General features: G+C 44.4%; 1 protein-coding gene across 1 annotated transcript; it reads left to right on the forward strand.

Moving 5' to 3' along the window:
• The first annotated feature begins 371 nt into the window (after positions 1–371).
• ino80b (INO80 complex subunit B) lies at positions 372–15,287 on the forward strand. The gene is made up of 5 exons (XM_052043387.1): positions 372–528; positions 2,979–3,168; positions 6,395–6,504; positions 10,342–10,514; positions 13,665–15,287. The coding sequence occupies exons 1-5, from the start codon at positions 495–497 to the stop codon at positions 14,121–14,123; spliced, it is 966 nt and encodes a 321-aa protein (XP_051899347.1). The 5' UTR covers positions 372–494; the 3' UTR covers positions 14,124–15,287.
• The last annotated feature ends 476 nt before the right edge of the window (positions 15,288–15,763 follow it).

The raw sequence follows: 15,763 nt of genomic DNA on the forward strand, positions 1-15,763 counted from the left end.
GGGAGGGCCAGATTGCTGATAATTCTGTGAATAGCTTGGGACCCAAGCATTGATCCTGCAGCACCCCACAAGTCACAGCCTGAAACCTGACAGGGCCCGTGTATTCTGACGAAGAGTCTCCGACCTGAAGCATCAACTGTTTCCCCACAGACGCTGCCCGATCTGCTGAGTATTCCCACCATTTTCTGTATTTGTTTTAGATTTCCAGCATATGCAGTTTCTTTTTTTTTGGGGGGGGATATTCACCCGTTTATTATTGTTTTCTATCTGTGTAACAATCTTGTACATCATTACATATTTTATAATTGTCCACCTCTGTCGGCTTCTCTTCCGTTATTTCCCGAGAACTCTGCCCCGCCGGCGGAGGGTGTCAGTGGCGGGAGACCAGGAACTTTCGTCACCGCTCTGGCCGCACGCCGGATGTTTTTTACTGTTACTCCGGAAGGGACCTGGTGGTTCCCTTCGCGGTTTCTGTCACTGACCGGCTGCTGAAGATGGGGAAGAAGAAAGAAGCGGCGGCGGAGAGAGGTCGGGGGGGCGAGGGGGTGAGGGGGTGAGGGGGCGAGGGGCGGAGAGAGGTCGGGGGGCGGAGAGAGGAGAGAGGTGGAGAGAGGTCGGGGGGGTGGGGGGCGGCGAGAGGTGGAGAGAGGTGGAGGGGGGGGTGGGGGGCGGAGAGAGGTGGAGGGGGGGGTGGGGGGCGGAGAGAGGTGGAGGGGGGGTGGGGGGCGGAGAGAGGTGGAGGGGGGGTGGGGGGCGGAGAGAGGTGGAGAGAGGTGGAGGGGGGGTGGGGGGCGGAGAGAGGTCGGGGGGGTGGGGGGCGGCGAGAGGTGGAGAGAGGTGGAGGGGGGGTGGGGGGCGGAGAGAGGTGGAGGGGGGGTGGGTGGGCGGAGAGAGGTGGAGGGGGGGTGGGGGGCGGAGAGAGGTGGAGGGGGGGTGGGGGGCGGAGAGAGGTGGAGGGGGGGGTGGGGGGCGGAGAGAGGTGGAGGGGGGGTGGGGGGCGGAGAGAGGTGGAGGGGGGGGTGGGGGGCGGAGAGAGGTGGAGGGGGGGTGGGGGGCGGAGAGAGGTCGGGGGGGGTGGGGGGCGGCGAGAGGTGGAGAGAGGTCGGGGGGCGGAGAGAGGTGGAGAGAGGTCGGGGGGGGGGGCCGGAAGGGAGGGGTAGAGGGATGGTGGGGGGGAGAGAGGTCTGGAGGGGGGGCGGTCGGGGTCTGGGAGGGGTGGAGAGAGATTGGGGCCTGGGGGGGCAGAGGGGGCGTCGGGGTCATGGGGTGGAGACCGGTGCTAGGGCCCGGGCGTGGGGAGGGGGGGCGCGGAGAGAGGTCGGGGTGGGGGGGGGGTGGTCAGTGCCGGCTCCAGGGAGGGTAGGATGGCCCGGGGCCCCATGTCACTGGGCAGTAGGATGAGGAGTGCAGCCTGGGTTAGGACTGGTTGTTGTTTCTCTGGGGAATTGAGCTCTGCACCACTTGTCCCTGAGGCTGGGAGCTGTGAATCTTTGGGGTCACTAAACCCAAGCTGGCTTTTCGAACCAGGGTCTGCAGTTGCTGGACATGGGTGGTAATTGGGACAGTTCCTTCTCGTCTCAGTTTAAGGGCACTCAGTCCCTGATGATGTGACATTGAAAGTGTCCCACTTGGGAATCCATGCTGGATTCTTAATGTTGGATGCATTTAAACTATTTGCCTTAGGAATAACATTGAACAGTATGGAACAGTAACAGGCCTTTCAGCCCATGATGTCTGTACCAAACATGATGCCAAATTAAACTAAATCTCTTCTGCCTCTACATGTTCCATTTTGGACCATTCAGCCTCTCTGAATCGGGGTTTATTATCACTGACTTCCATAGATGCTGCCTGACCTGCTGAATTCCTCCAGCATTTTGTGTGTGTTGCTCCAGATTCCAGAATCTTGTCTCACTGTGACGTTGTGAAATTTATTGTTTTGTGGCAGCAGTACAGTGCAAAGAGAAAATTACTATAAATTACAAAATAGTGCAAAAAAAAATGAGGTAGTGTTCATGGACCATTCAGAAATCTGATAGCAGAGGGGAAGAAGCTATTTCTAAATCGCTGAGTGTGGGTCTTCAGGCTCCTGTACATCCTCCCCAATGGTAGTAACAAGATGGCATGTCCCAGATGGTGAGGGTCCTTAATGATGGATGCTGCCTTCTTGAGGCACCGCCTCTTTAAGATGTCCTCGATGGAGCTGGCTGAATCTACAACCCTCTGCAGCCTCTTGCGATCCTGTGAATTGAAGCCTCCATACCAGGCTGTGTTTGCAACCAGTCAGAATGCTCTCCACTGTACATCTATGGAAATTTGCAAGTGTCTTTGGTTACATACCAAATCTCCTGCCTTTTCCACCATTTTAATTAGGTCACAGTTAATTAATATTTCAACTCCTATTGCTTCATTCTCTTTTAAAACTCTTCCAGATAACATCACTTTTTTCAAAAATTTAGAAAATTTTATTAGATTCAGAATTTGGGGGGGGGGGGGAATACTTTTACATTGTGCCTTGGGCAACCTTAAACAATTGCACTTTGCGGTAAGCATTGTGGAGGTGTGACCATGGCCGCTTGCCATGTATAACATATTGTACACAACTGGTACAAATGATTTTTAATGAATATATATTAGTGTGGGCATCAGGCATAACTTCCTTAGTTATGAGATTCTTTTTCCCGTCCACTGGAGATGGGAGACGGTCATTGTTGCTGGCATAGTTAGCATTTATCAACCATTCCAATTTGCAACAAGCCACCAGTTAAAGTTTACTTTGAAAACTGAAAAATAGCCTGGAATCATGAGACTAAACATTTTGAAATTTTAGTGATTCAGTATGCTCTCAGTCACTTTGTCCACAGGTAGTCTTTAAATATATATTTTTCCTTATTAGCTATGACTTTACATAATGTGCTCCTCTGAGAATTGAGTGATCAGTGGCCTTGACACCTTTTTTTTTCTTTGGTCTTTCACAGAAGGTGAAGCTGGTGGTCACGGCTCTCACAAGAAAAAACACAAGAAGCACAAGAAACACAAAAAGAAGCATCATCAAGCTGACGTGGGGCTGGGCTTCTCCTCTGAGACACTGGAATCTGACTCTGGCACTGGGAAACCCCAGCTGAAGCTTAAAATAAAACTGGGTGGGCAGACCATGGGTACAAAGAGGTAACATAGCTTCTAAATTGTGTGGCACACCTTGAAAAGATTAGCTTTCAGTCCTTCATGTTGGTCCTGGAATAGTTCTGTATTGTTCTCATAATAGAGGAAAAGTACACTTACCCTTCACAAGGGATAATTCCAAAGATGGTTGCAGTCAGTGAATTTCACAAATAATTTTGGCCTAGCTAAACCTATTTTAATGCCCATATCTTAAAATACCTGATAAGTACCAGAATAAGCTGTTAAATACATGAGCAATATCATGTTAAAAACATCAATAACTATATGTGACAGGTTTCAGTGGTTATATTACATTTTCATAGTCTCCTGCCAAGTTGTCTGGAGTTTAGTTAACCTGTTCTGTAGACCAGCTTTATTAATAGCAGGTGGAGTGTGTTAGGAAGTAGAGACCTGTAGTCAGAACGTAGTTTATCACTTGGATCTGCTGAATAATGGCAATTTGCTGCTGCTGGGTTTTGATGTAAAATTCTGTCAGTAAATACTTCAGTCATGCACTGTGGACAGGACCTGGTCAGAAGTTCTAATTAATTCAGTCATGAAATTAAATTGGTTGTGGGCTGGGACCACAAAAGCCTTCAAGTTGAGGGTCACTAGTACAATCTGTGCCATAGTTGTTTATGGCACACTCTGACTTTTAATACCAGCTCTTGTGGTGAAGCACCTTCAAGAGGGCTTTACAACAGAAGGCTGACCTAACAGCTGTGCCTAATTAGAACAGTTGGGAATGGATAATAAATGTAAATGCACACGCTGAAGAATTTGAGGAATGCCAGTCTGTGCCATGCTAAATTGCTATTTGGTTATTGCTTGGGCTAGGATTCTACCTCAGTCTTTCAGTCAGCTGTGATAGCTTTCTTCATGTGCAAAGCTCTTTCCTCTCGTGCACTTGAAGCAAACAGGACACAGCTAGTCACCAAGTCTGGCCATGGCTCTGGGAAGAACAGCTTTGCTGCTTGCATATTTTGAGGCAAAGGCCTGGACTCTGGTGGTGTGTTGTATCCAAAGAGGGGAGAAGGAAAACTATAGCATAAAATCTTAAGTGACAGTGTTGATTTAATTAGTTGCCTCCCTGGTCCCCTCATTCCTCCCCAACTACCCACCCCTCTGTGATCTCTGGCACTTTCCCCTGGAGACACAGGAGGTGTAACATTTGTCTTGCACCCCCTCCCCTCACCACCATCCAGGGACCTAAACAGCCCTTCCAGGTGAGGGAAAAGTTCATGTGAACCTCCTGCAGTCTCATCTACTGCATTCGGTGCTCCCTATGTGCCCTCCTCTACATCTGTGAGACCAAGCACAAACTGGGCGAGCAGTTCCATGCCATTTCAATTCCCCCACTGACCTGTCCATCCTTGGCTCGACCCTGGCATGGTAGAAGGCCCACTGCAAACTCGAGGAACAACATCTCGTATTCCACCTGGGTAGTCTGCAACCCAATGGCATGAACAATGAGTTTTCCAATTTTTGGTAACCCTCCCCTCCAGCACACAGCTCAGCACATCACGGAAACCGGCCTCCCCGTCCACGGACTCTGTCTACACTTCTCACTGCCTCAGTAAAGCTGCCAGCATAATCAAAAACCCCACCCACCCTGGACATTCTCTCTTCTTCCCTCTCCCATCAGGCAGAAGATACAAAAGCCTGAAAGCACGTACCACCAGGCTCAAGGCCAGCTTCTATCCTGCTGTTATAAGACTATTGAACAGTTTCCTAGTATGATGAGATGGACTCTTGACCTCACAATCTACCTTGTTATGACCTTGGACCTTATTGTCTGCCTGCACTGCACTTCCCTGTAGCTGTAACACTTTATTCTGCACTCTGTTATTGTTTACCTTGTACTACCTCCATGCACTGTGTAATGAATTGACCTGTATGAACGGTATGCAAGACCAGTTTTTCACTGTACCTCGGTACATGTGACAATAATGAACCAATTCCAATTCTCCCATTGCCTTAATCTCTCCTCCTTCTCCCCCTCATTCCCCAACCGGTGTTGTGGTTCCAACTGCCATTCACCCCTCCCCTACTGGTTCCCATTTCTCGCCTCCTTTACTTATCAGAATATAGCACCAGTAGCCCTTTGTGTTCCTGCTTGTCTTCCCCCAGCAGTTATCTCCAGTCTTCACACTCCCCTGCTCCAAATGCCTCTCCATATTTTTTCCCCTCTTCTTGTCTGTGTGAATATTGAGTTTTCCAATTATGGGTAAACCCCCCCAACCAATCCTTCTCTCGTCCTCCCATTTTTGTGTCCCCTTCCCCAGCCCCCCCCCCCCCCCCCCCCCCCCCCCCCGGCAAGGTAGTGTAGCAGTTAGCGTAACGCTATTACAGCGCCAGCGACCCAGGTTCAATTCTGGCCGTTGTCTGTAAGGAGTTTGTACATTTTCCCGCGTCTGTGCAGGCTTCCTCTGGGTGCTCTGGTTCCCTCATCCATTCCAAAGATGTATGGGTTAGGAAGCTGTGGGCGTGCTATGTTGGCGCCGGAAGCTTGGCGACACTTGCGGGCTGCTCCCAGAACTCTCTACGCAAAAGAAGTATTTCACCATGTGTTTCGATGTACATGTGACTAATAAAGAAATATTATCTGGTTCCATCCACTCATTTCACACAGATTTCTTGGCCGCCCCAAATTTGGTTCCAACTGCTGTTCACCTCTGCCCTCGTTCCCATTCTCACCTCCTTTACCACTGGTAGTGCTTTGTTCCTGCTGATCTCCCTTGGGTAGCTATCACTTAACTTCACACTCCCCTCCCCCCACCTTGCTCAGTGGTTATTTTTCCCCTTTTTTTCTCTGTCTGCCTCCATCTATCATACACCTGCCACTGTTTCCCAACTCCACCCTTGCTCCCCTCCCCTACCTGGCACCACCTGCCTGTCATCTTGCACCCCTCCTCAGTCCACCAATCACCTAGGACTCTGGTCGCACCACCCCCCCCCCCCCCCCCCCCCCCCCCCAGCCTTTCCCCTTGTTATACTGGCCATTTCACTTTTCCACTCTCAGTCCTGATGCAGGGTTTCAACCCAAAATGTTGACAATTCCTCCCCCTACCCCCCAGATGCTGCTCAACCCGCTGAGTTCCTGCAGCAAATGATTTATTGCTCCAGATTCCAGCATCTGCAGTCTTGTCTCCTAATTAGCTGCCTTGCTCTCCAAGCTGTCTGTAAGGTTAATAACTCTGCCTGTAACATGTGTTTTGATTTTGTGTAACAGTGTGCCACACTTCTCCTTGGCCCCTGAGCTAAAGCAGTCTCCATCCCCTCTGATGGTTGATGATGATGAACCAGATGAAGTGCCATTGGACCAGTATCGGGCCTGGCTGGGTAAGTGTGGCTGGTCTTAATTATCTCTCAAGAATCATTTGGTTTCCCTTCAATCTTCACTGGGCTTCTGAGCCACTCCCCAACCTTGTCTGGTGGATTGCTAATTGATTTGTATCATCGTGGATAGTATCTTTTGCTCTTAAGTGCTGATTTTGTCAGCATCCTCTAGCTTGATGGACTATGATTTTAAAACCATATATCTGAATTGATAGTTGAAGTTATTTAAAAGTCCCTGCAAGTACATTTGAATTACAAGCAAGAGTAAGTCCCTCATCTCTGCTCTGCCATTTAAAAACATCAAGGCTGATCAGCTTTTAACATCACCTCCCCATGTTCTGTCTAACTGGTACCTTTTGCCCCTTTCCTATTAAGTATCTCTGTGACTGTCTTTATATTCAAAGTCTTTTTTCCACACTTTGAGGAAGAGTTCAAAAGACTTGATTCTAAGAGAGGAAATTTTGCTTTATAGGGTCATAGAGTTCAACAGCACAGAAACAGGCCCTTCGGCCCATCTAGTCCATGCCGACCTGATCTTCCGCCTAGTCCAATCTACCTGCACCCGGACCATATCCCTCCAAACCTCTCCCATCCATGTACCTATTCAAGCCCCTTAAATGTTACAATTGAACCCACATCCACCACTTCCACTGGCAGCTCGTTCCACACTCGCACCACCCTCTGAGTGAAGAACTTCCCCCTCAGATTCCCCTTAAATATTTCACTTTTCAACGTAAACCTGAGTCCTCTAGTTCTAGTCTCACCCAACCTTGGGGACTGGGGCAGGGGGTGGGGGGGGGTGGTTGGGGGGAGCCTGCATGCATTCACTCTGTCTATACCCCTCATAATTTTGTATATCTTATCTCTCCTCATTCTCCTGTGCTCCAGGGAATAAAGTCCTAACCTATTCAACCTTTCCCTATAACTCAGGTCCTCAAGTCCTGGCAACATCCTTGTAAATTTACTCTGCATTCTTTCAAGCTTATTCATATCTTTCCTTTAGGTAGGTGACCAGAACTGCACACAATACTCTTAAGTTTGGCCTCACCAATGTCTTGTACAACTTCAACATGACATCCCAATTCCTGTACTCAATGCCCTGAATTATGAAGACCAATGTGCCAAAAACTCTTTACAACCTCATTTACCTGTGGTGCCATTTTCAAGGAATTATGGATCTGTATTCCCAGATCCCTTTGTTCTACTGCACACCTCAGAGCCCTACCATTCACCGTGTAAGTCTTACCCTAGTTTGCCCTCCTAAGGTGCAACACCTCACACCTGTCTGCATTAAATTCCATCTGCCATTTTTCAGCCCATTTTCCTAGCTGGTCAAGATCACACTGCAACTTTTGATAGCCTTCCTCGCTGTCCACTGCGCCCCCCAATCTGGTGTCCAGTTTTTCCAAATTTCCTGATCCAGTTTACCACATTATCATCTAAATATTAATATAGATGATAAACAACAACAGACCCAGCACCGATCCCTACGGCATACCACTAGTCACAGGCCTCCAATCAGAGAGACAACCATCTACTTCCACTCTCTGGCTTCTCCTGCTAAGCCATTGATTTGTCTTTGTCTCAAGCCTTTGTCTCTGATGTTCATGGGTGACCCTCTACTGCTAGATTTTTCCTCAAATGGAAATGTATTCTCCACATACATTCTACTGTGATCCCTCCAAGATTTTGTGCATTTGATAAAGTCCCCTCTTACTCTTCTGAACTCCAGCATGTTCAATCTTTCCACAGAAGACAACCTGTCCACTCCAGTATTTGTCTGGTAAAACTTTGAATTGCTTCCACTGCATTAACATCCCTAAATAGACCACTCCAGATGCGGTCAACTCTGCTTTTAAATTCAATTTTCCTAGCAATAAATATTGTTAACTTTAAATACTTGCAGTACCTGCATGTTAGGATTTTGTCAATCATGCATCAGGACATCCAGAATCCTCTACATCTCAGCTTCACAATCTTTCATCATTTATGCAGCCTTTTTTTTCACTTTTCCTACCATAATGGGCAATTCTACATTTTCTAACATTTTGTACTCCATTTGCCAAATCTCTGCTCAACCTATTTGCATCTCTTTGTAGACTCCATGTTCTCTTCACAACTTGTTTTCCTATCCATTTTGTGTCATCAGCAAATTTGTCAACTGTACCTTTTGTGCCTTTATACATGTTATTTGTATAAATTGTAAAAAGTTGAGGGTCCAGCATTGATCCCTGTGGTTTCCCATTTGTATCTTTCCAAGAAGCAAAAAAAAATATGGGCCTGAGGGGAAAAGAGCAAGAATTCACGTCTGGTTTAGTCTAGGTTCTTTTCAAATTTAATACAGCTTTTGCTTTTAGTCATCATCATCCTCCTTGAAATAAACCTTGGCTTTATGTGGAATTTTATGGTGCTTTTAATCTATGTTAATGCTCTTTATTGATTTATGAATCTGGCACTCGTCGATTCCTTTGCTTCTTAGCATTGATTAGACTTTTCAAGGAATTTATGGCCACCTTAATTACCTTTCATTGAAATATCTTTAATTGACTTACCAATTTTTCCTAGTCAGAGTGAGAATCATTGGTCTCTCCTTTTTCCCATTTTTGTATCCAGTTCCTCAAGTATACAACAGTCATGCAGTAATCAACATGGCAAGACTGCCATGCATACAGTTGTAGGGACAAAGCTTACTCCTGGACTGAGACTTCACAGCTTTTTTGTTCCCTTTCTGGTCATTCAAAGTTGTCTGTTTTGATAGGAGCATAATTGGCATTATCTGTGTCTGGGTAATAAATGGGTTCTGTTTTTATGGACAACCATAAGTTGATTTTTGTAAGTTGGTAAATACACAAATCACTCTCTGCTAACTATACCTCAAGTATTGCAATGATTGGCATCAAAAGTGCACAAGAGTAATAAGAAAGAAAATTTACTGAAAGTAGAGGGGAAACCAGCTCTGTCATTATAGGACAATGCATGTATATGTCAGACTTCCAATTTTAATAATATTTTGGGAGCTCAGTCCTATGTAGGGGGTGTCCACAAAGTCGTGTGTTTGTAACCCAGAGATGGCCTGTATGTCTCTAAATGATAGCAGCATTGGAGTTTCATGACTTGGAATATATTTCAAAGGGATGCAAATGGCTGTGTTGCAATTTTTTTTCTAGGGTTAACTATAGGAAGGATGTGATTGCACTGGAGAGAGTGCAGAGGAGATGCACCAGAATGATTCCTGGACTGGAGGACTTTAGTTATGGGGAGAGATAGGGTAGGCTGGGTTTGTTTTCTATAGAGCGAAGGCGGCTGAGGGGTGTTGTGATTTTTAAAAAGTGTAAGATTATGAGAGCCGTAGATGAGGTAGATCTTTTCCTCATGGTAGGGGTATCAAAATCAAGAGGGCATAGGTTTGAGGTAGGTGTTTTAAAGGATATCTGGTATGTTTTGTGCACATTGTGGTTGATATCTGGAATTCTGCCAGAGGTGGTGGTGGAATTGTGTCCAATTACTATGTTTGAAGCCTATTACTATTTGTATAGGCATTTGAATACCTATAGATTATGAATACAGTCCTAAAGTGGGTAGATAGGATGTGTAGATGGGCACAACAGTTGGCATGGACAAGGTGGGCTAAAGGGACCATTTCTATACTCTACAACTCTGGCCCTATCCATTTATGATTAGTCAAAATTAGTAGTTTGCCTCTGCCACAAATTCCCTTTTTAAGCTAACAATGTGCACCTTTAATTTTTTGTTACAGTAAATAAAATGTTTAAGTAATGTAAAGTGTTACTACTTTTTTAAAAAAAGTGTCCCAAATGACCCATATGAACATATTTGCAGATGAAGAGAGCAACTTGGATCCATCTCCTCTACCAGATCTGGATTCGGAAAGTCTTCGGGAACCAGAACAGGATGAGGAGCAACGATGGCTGGATGCTTTAGAAAAAGGAGAGCTGGATGACAATGGGGAGCTAAAGAAGGAGATTGACGAATCTCTGCTGACAGCCAGACAGGTGAGAGGATTGTATGGCTGGAAAAATAATTAATAACAAATCCTATTATCAAATTAGTCAGCAGGTTCAGTGAATTAAGAGATGCATTGTGAATTTCCAATCTCCAATACTCGCGGTCTGATTTACACCATTATCATTGTTTCATACTTCAGACTGTTATATTAGAAAAACCTGTGGGATTTCTGCATTAATTGCACATTTAGTTCTCAACAAAGTTTCATCTGATTAAAAGCATAAGTATCTTTTCATTATTTTAATTGTTCTTTGGTAGCAATCCAAACCCTTTTAGCTTCATGAAGTCTTCAATGTGGCCTAATAGATGGTAACACAGATTTGATAAAGGTAAATTATGCCCCAAGCTGGTGTGGTTGATTAAGTGTGTGTACACTTTGAAGTACCACATGATAAGAGAATAACTGAACTCCATTCAATTAATGGGGTAGTGGCAGCGTGGATGCAAAACTGGTGAATAGCGTAGTATTAGCCGAACATTTTTCAACATGGTGGGAAGTGGATATTCCAGAGCTGGAAATGATGCCCATGTGCTGGTCCTAATATAGAGTCTGCAGAAGGCATTAACTGAGAAATATAGCAAAGACTGAGGATAATAGTAATAGAAGGATGCAGGCAAACTGAAAGTGTACTTGCATAGTGGAGTAAATATAATGCAGTGAAGTATGAAATGTAATTTGGAAGTTTGAGTGAGGAACATTTTAAACTGTGCAGGAACAGAGACCTGGAGTTTGTATGCACAAATCCTTACAAGTTGAAGAGATTGTAGAAGTAAATGCAATCCTTTGTATAAATGATCAAAAGTAGAAACAAACAAGGAGGAAATGCAAAACTACTTGTAAATCACTGGTTTAGCCCAAGATGGATGTTATGTCATGTTCTGATCTCCTTGCAATTAAGGAGCAAGTTGAGGTCTTCACGGTTCAGAGACGAGTATGTGAACTGGAGTTAAAAGAATGTTTATAAAGAGACCTTCAGAAGTAATGAAGGGACTTGGTGTAAATTCAGAGAAATCATTTCAAGTGGAAGGATTGTTGGTGATTAGAAGCCACTGACAAGACAAAAGAGCCAAAGCTGAAGTGAGTTTTTGTGCATCAAACTGCTCTGGAATGGGTGGTGGAAAAATAACTGTTCACAAGGGAGTTCATGGTATTGGAAGTAATACATTAGCAAAGGTTGGGCATGGTTAACAAAAAATATTACTGTCATTTTCAGATTCTTTAAATAGTAGGGTAAAGGAGGGATCAGTGGTGGGGCCTTAGCTATCTATGTTAACAGCTAGAGTGAAGGAACTGAGTATATCACTGTCGAATATGATGCTGATTCCAAGGTAAGTAGAAAAGCAAGTTCCAACAAAGACAATCTGCCAAGTGTTGCCCACTTACTTAACCTTTACAGACTGATTATAATGTGGAGAAATGAGGTTATCCTGTTTGGGAGGTGGAGAGACCACGGGATCTGTTGTACAGAGGGATCTGGGTGTCCTCGTGGCAGCTCGGATTCATGTACAGCAAATAATTTGGAAGCAAACAAGGAAACACTTCAACAAAAAAAACAATTTAAGCCTTGCTACACCTGTATAGGATGTTGGTGAGACTGAAGTACTTGTATAGTTTTACTCTTGTTTATTGAAGGATATATTTTAGAATCTGGACAAAATTCACCAGGTTGGTTGCTGGGATGAGAGGGCTGTCTTATGAGGAAAGATTTGAGCATGCTGGGCTATACTCATGACCGTTTAGATGAATGAGAAGTGATCTAATTAAGCAAGCTTGGGAGGAATCTAGAACTAGGCATAGCTTCAGATTTGGGGGTTGCCTATTTAAAATGACGACAGAGGAATTTGAGTGTGGTGAATGTTTGGAGTTGGTGGTGGTTGAGTCATTGTGAATAGGTTCAAGGCCAATGTAGATAGTTTTTTTTGCTGTAAAGGGGAGTTGAGGGTTATGGGGATCAGGCAGGAATGTGGAGTGTGATCTTGTTGAAAAGCAGACCAGGCTTGGGGCCACATGGCTTGCTCCTGTTTGTTTGGGATGTTTTACAAGTATATATTTGCCCAAGTTCAGTGGAGGAAAATGGCATTCTGAGCATGCTATATGATTTTGATTGACTCTAGTGGTAGATTTGTTCTTGGAGAATGTCTCTGCTTTTCTCCCTTTGGAGCCAGTGTTCCCTTTCCCTTTTGAGTGAATCAGTCAAATTCTTACGTTACTTCTCACCTTCAGGGCAGGCATGGTAGTGTAGCAGTTAGCGTAACACTTTACAGCGCCAGCAACCCAGGTTCAAATCTGGCCACTGTCTGTAAGGAGTTTGTACGTTCTCCCCATGTCTGCGTGGGTTTCCTCTGGGTGTTCCGGTTTCCTCCCACATTCCAAAGACATACAGGTTAGGAAGTTGTGGGCATGCTATTGTTGGCGCTGGACATGTGGTGACACTTGTGGGCTGCCCCCAGAACACTCTATGCAAAAGATGTATTTCACTGTGTGTTTTGATGTACATGTGACTAATAAAGATATCTTATCTTTCCCAAGCCTGATTAGGTTGACAGGCAAGTATTCCACTTGTTCACCAAGGTCCTGGCTGCCATGTTGTTCTTGCCTTGCAGTGGCAGGGCACAAACATTTTTGAGCTAAGGGGTTCAGGGAACAGTCCAATGGTGTAGACTCCAGCTTGACCCAGCCAATTAGTTGTCACTGTTGCAGTATTGTGATTGCTTTTGGTATTGCTCTTTCAAAAGAACTTGGCCTTGCACTCCAGCATCCCATACACCACTGAATTATTTCTTCCTTTAATCTGTAAAACCGTTGCATTGGGTATACAGGCTGTAGGAGAGCAAAATTATATTTGCAAAATAAAGCCACGTGCATTATTTAGCCTAGTTTTATGGTTTATTGTTACCCCAGACACTTGTCGTTGGGCACTTAAAAATTCGTGTACAGAGATGTGCATTTGATAAATTTTTAGAAATAGCAGTCCAATTATTCCCATAGCTCATCTAATATGCAAAAGAAAATTGAATAAACACTTATTACTGAATCTGCTTCCATCACCTTTTCAGGGATTGTATTTCAGATTATAACCTCTATCTTGAGTTAATAGTATTTACTCCATTTCTCTAATGGATCTTTATTTATGCAGCGTGCCTTGCTACACAAGCAACAAAGCCAACCACTCCTGGAGTTGCCCATGGGCTACAAAGTGAAGGAGATGACTGAGGAAATGATGGTGAAACGAGCTGAACGTGCTCGAAAGAGACGTCTGCAGGCTGCGAAGAAAGCTGAAGACAGTAAAAACCAAACAATTGAGCGGCTGACAAAAACCAATAAGGCAAAAGTGAAAACACTGAGGGACAGAAGGACCAAGGGAATGCATTGTCCAATGATTAGATATTCCAATAATGCCACGGGGATTACTGTGTCCTTTCCACATGGATGTCCTGCCCCATTGCCAGCACCCTCGATGCCTGTACCCATACCAATTACCTGTGGGGTTGAGGGTTGCTCAAACTTCAAGAAATACTGTTGTTCTAAAACTGGATTACCTCTCTGCAGCCTTGAGTGCTACAAAAAGAATTTGATGATCCAAGGTTTGGCTTGATGAGAGCTGAGTATCTGGAAGTGAACAAACCCCAGAAAGTTGCTAGCTGTGAACTGGTTCATTAACCAGGAATGATCTTTTAGCAGTGGAATGCTAATGGAGAAAGTTAAAAGGTCTGCTTTGTTTGACATCTCTTGTGATTACAATTTGGATCATTGATTTCTGTCAGAAGTTATTTATCGCAGTGGTGGGATTGATTCATGAAAGGTATTCTACAGTTTGGTTACTTGTAGTGAATGGCATTAATTAAAACATTTTCCACATGGGTACCACTACAAGAATTCTCACTTGGAATGATATGGTTGTATCCAGTCTTTTTACTTTGTCACAACCATGTTCTGTATCTGCCCAACATTTGTTGTTCCTCTGAACATCCTGGATTAAAATAAACTACAAAACCCAAGGGGCAGCACTTGCACAAGTGGATTGAGGTCAACCAAATATTTTCCTCCTGGCACTCAGCACTAATTTCAACTGTAGTTTCTTGGAGACTAACACCACCTAATTTACAGTATCACAATGTTCCTTTTCCTATGCTCTTAACTCTCACCTGCCCCAGCCTATAGTTTCACTTTGGTGGAAATGCTGTGCCCCATAGACACACAGATTTAGTTGAAAGTCAGCTTTCCAGTTACTGTACTAGCCATCAGTAGCCAGGGTATCATGACGTAGTGCCCTGTTGAAGTTGGATCAAGTAGAGTAAAATCAAAATGTTTAAGCTATCTTAATTTTGGAAGAAATAATCTAGCACATTAAGTTATATCTTCAAAACTTGGAATATTGGAGAGATTCCATAGGAGAGGCAAATTCTATAGAAAGCAGGTCATTGTTGCCACTTGATGCATCCTCCAGAAATGACAATATGCAATGCATATAAAATTGTTCACTTGCACATGTATCAGCCAGGGGGTTTGTATTCAGGGAGAGTGCATTGGATTTGTATGAGTTGTGATGCTTTACATCATAAGCCAAACATTAAATTTTGATTTTTATTTAAAACTTGAATGGTATTTTGATTTGAAGAAAACTGCAATAAATTGTAGTGTCTTACCTGACCTAATGTACAACATTCTCCTTTTATTTCTAGTGAAGTCACTGGAGGTGACCCTCAGTACAGTGAGCTTTTGTATTAGTTTTGACTCCTGATTTGACCATTTGATGCAATAGTCTATGGCTTGTGTGATCATCCTTACTCTCAAGCTGTGCCCTTCAATCCAACTCATTCATGCCAACCAAGTTGCCTAACTTGAGTTAGTCCTATTTGGCACTCATCCCTCCAAACCACACTTATTCAAATGTCTTTTAAACATTGTAATTGTACCTGTCTCTACCACTTCCTCTGCCAGCTTGTTCCATATACCCACCACTCCTTGGAAAAGGTTTCCCCTCACTAAATCTCTGCTCTCTGGATTGACTCCCCTACCCTGGAAAAATGACTGACTATTCACTTCTCCCTCAGCTTCCAGGGTGGTGGAGGGCAAGGGGAAATAAAGGGAAGCCCCAGCCTATCTAATCTTTCCTCATAACTCAAGCCCTCCAGTCCAGCTATCATCTTTGTGAATCTTTCATGTTAATCTTCTAGCTTAATTACATACATTCTATAGTATGGCAACCAGAACTGCATACAATATTCCAGGTGT

Source organism: Pristis pectinata, chromosome 2 (genome assembly GCF_009764475.1).
Source record: "Pristis pectinata isolate sPriPec2 chromosome 2, sPriPec2.1.pri, whole genome shotgun sequence".
NCBI lineage: Eukaryota > Metazoa > Chordata > Chondrichthyes > Rhinopristiformes > Pristidae > Pristis > Pristis pectinata.

What these genes read in the sequence shown, in the direction of transcription:
- ino80b (XM_052043387.1), top strand. Translation starts at nt 495, where the DNA reads ATGGGGAAGAAGAAAGAAGCGGCGGCGGAGAGAG. An exon ending in CAGACCATGGGTACAAAGAG is followed by an intron (nt 3,169 to 6,394) that starts GTAACATAGCTT and finishes TTTGTGTAACAG; the next exon opens with TGTGCCACACTTCTCCTTGG. An exon ending in CCAGTATCGGGCCTGGCTGG is followed by an intron (nt 6,505 to 10,341) that starts GTAAGTGTGGCT and finishes ACATATTTGCAG; the next exon opens with ATGAAGAGAGCAACTTGGAT.